The 2,927-nt window shown below is 49.8% G+C and overlaps 1 protein-coding gene across 1 annotated transcript; it reads left to right on the top strand.

Annotated features, from left to right (window-relative positions):
- The first annotated feature begins 1,416 nt into the window (after positions 1 to 1,416).
- On the top strand, positions 1,417 to 2,427 carry LOC123176416 (UDP-glycosyltransferase 76E1-like). The gene has a single exon (XM_044590621.1). The coding sequence runs from the start codon at positions 1,430 to 1,432 to the stop codon at positions 2,300 to 2,302; it is 873 nt and encodes a 290-aa protein (XP_044446556.1). The 5' UTR covers positions 1,417 to 1,429; the 3' UTR covers positions 2,303 to 2,427.
- Positions 2,428 to 2,927: the final 500 nt, after the last annotated feature.

The raw sequence follows: 2,927 nt of genomic DNA, 5'->3' as shown, positions 1-2,927 counted from the left end.
CACCAACCAGTGTAGCAGACCCTCGACACACGCCACATGCCCACACTGAAGAATCCGACACCGCCATTTTCCTCCATCCCATCTTAGAGAGATCAATGCATATGCGTTGCCAAGCCCAACTGCTGTCAATGCCGCTACGACGCCAGACATCACCAGCATCCTGCGCACATTTATCAACATGCGACCATTGCCGAGATCCCACTGCCCCATGTCATCGGACCCGCCGTTGTTGTCGCGCCAGATGCCAGGCCACTCCACAGCTATAGTCGTCCATGGCCCCTCTAGCCGATGAACCCCTCGAAGAATGATACCCCTAATGGAGGAACGACATGTGAGCCCCGCCATCATCCCCGGAGGTAGCAGAGGGAGGTGCAAGCTTCACCTGATGATGCCTTTAGGAAGCAAAAAGTGCCTGGGGTGTCACCATCACCGGATCCGGCCATCGACCAAAGACAAGGTTTACACCACGATTTCGTCCCACGAGAATCCATCTGACATCCTGTGCATCGGCCAGACCACTTTCAAAGCCCCATATCTGGCTGCACCGCGTGAGCCCTGGCGCATTGGCCACTACCAGAGTGCACCAGCACTGGAGCCTGGGAGGTGGGCCACCACCCCACATCGCCAAACTGTGAGAGCTATTGGGAAATATTCCGCTCATGCTCGTCACCATCACTGATTCGATCTGATCTGAAGCCAAACCACCTGATCGCCGGTACAGTTCTACCTTGGACAGGGGCACCACCACCCCATCCGACGGGTGCTTCCTGAGCTTCACCTGCCGCCAACAACCAAGGCTACTGCCCTAGGATCCGGGTCGGACGTCGTGGCCGCCACCGGCCACGCCTAGCCCCAACCCCACCCTCTGGCCGATCTCCACCCGCACCACCACGAGTGCTGCGATCGGGAGCCTCCGCGCCACCATGGACCAAGGCAGAGGCCACTCCCCGCAGATCGAGCACCCTCGCCGCCATTCAACTCGGGAAGGAGGAGAAGCCCTCTACCGCTTCCATCAAATGCACGAGATTTACCCGTCGTTGTCCCCCGACCGCGACGGAGGGGATGGAGGGGAGAAGAAGAAGTGGCTGGCAGTTAAGGTTAGTGCCTCTCGTGCCCCCTACGAGGGGGGGACATGGGAGGTGAGTTAAAACAGTGGTTGTAGCAATAGAGTTAAGACAATGGTCGTAGGATCATGTGAATATATAAATAACAATATACAAAACATGCATTACTAGTCGCATCCACATGTGCAAACAACCATACTCAACCACAATCATATTCACCTACCAAAACATCAACATACATTCATTAGAAACGGGACTCACATATTTAGGTTGCTTAGTTTGTTAATAATACACTTCATCCACACATACATCACTCGATGGTTGATCATTTTCTTACCAAAATTTCAGATCATTTGCAACTGAATATGCAACTGGATGGTCTCCACCCGCTCCAACAGCAAGACATGGTCTTCTCAGCCACAATTCCACATGAAACGATGTCCACCTTAATAGAACGCATTGTGGAATCATCAATGTGTTCTTCAGGTGTCATCATTAACACCTTTAGCGAGCTGGAAGATGCTGAGCTACAAAAGATCATCGATGGCATGGGCGTCCCGGTGTATGCAATCGGTCCACTTCACAAGATATCTTTAGGTGCCCAGAGCAGCCTGATGGCTCAAGATAGAACATGTTTGGATTGGTTGGACAAGCAAGAAGTAGGATCTGTTCTGTTCGTGAGCTTCGGGAGCTTGGCATCCATGGATCAGGAAGAGCTAGTGGAGACTGCATGGGGCTTGGCCAACAGTCACATGCCATTTCTTTGGGTGATCCGGCCTGACTCGGTTCAAGGTTTAGGGAATATAGGCCTACCCGTCGGCTTTGAGGAAGAGGCACGAGGTAGGGGAATGGTGGTGAGCTGGGCCCCACAACAAGAAGTTCTTGGGCACCAGGCGGTTGGTGGATTTTGGACCCATAATGGCTGGAACTCAACGTTGGAGAGCATAAGTGAGGGTGTTCCAATGATATGTAGACCACATTTCGGCGACCAGATGATAAATTCCAGGTATGTCCAGGAGGTGTGGAAGATAGGGTTTGTGTTAGAGGGCAAGATGGACAGGGACAATATCCAGAGGAGTGTTAAAAAGTTGTTTTGCCACGAAGAAGGTGGAGAGATGAGGCGAAGGGCAAATAATCTCAAAGACAAAGCAACCCAGTGCATTCAGAAAGGAGGCTCTTCACAAATAGGAATTGATTTGTTGGTGAATTGCATAATGGCATTACCTTCTTCCATTTAGTTATTACTTCGTTTGGATGCATATATGTTCCCATGTGACAAAATGTTGGAGCTGAACGAGCATTCGAAACAATTGTATTAATGTATGCCCGCAAGCCACGTTGCGCTACTGTCGACCATTTTCGCTTGTGCGTGCTATATATCAAAAGCATTTATTGTCTTAATTGGGAAGAGATGTGCAATAAATACTCCCTCCGCCCCTAAATACTTGTCGAATAAATGCATAAAAATGAAAGTATCTAGAACTAAAATACATCTAGATACATCCATTCCTCCGACAAGTATTTCTGGACAGAGGGAGTATCTTATAGTACTGTCTGATATCCAAGAAATAAAAAATATCACTGTATCCTTGGTTCTTATTCTACTCCCTTTATCAAAGTAAAAAAAAGATCTCATTACAACCCTAGTGATTTTCATTTTCAATTTTTGTCAATGTTGGCTGGTACTCTGGTATGCTTTTCGTGCGCCCAAATAACAATCTCTCAGTGCTACTATGCAGGGGCGGAGCCAGGACGGAAGCGCGCCCCGGGCCACCTTCAAGCAATACCCTTGGATTTGGGCCTCACATCTCTGGTAACACTATAGTCACCAAAGGAGTTGGGCCTCAGGCCCCGGGCCCAGGC

This window comes from Triticum aestivum, unplaced genomic scaffold, assembly GCF_018294505.1.
Source record: "Triticum aestivum cultivar Chinese Spring unplaced genomic scaffold, IWGSC CS RefSeq v2.1 scaffold53067, whole genome shotgun sequence".
In the NCBI taxonomy this organism is placed as follows: Eukaryota; Viridiplantae; Streptophyta; class Magnoliopsida; order Poales; family Poaceae; genus Triticum; species Triticum aestivum.
The sequence above is the reverse complement of the archived record's forward strand: the minus strand, read 5'-3'. Positions and strand labels throughout refer to the sequence as shown.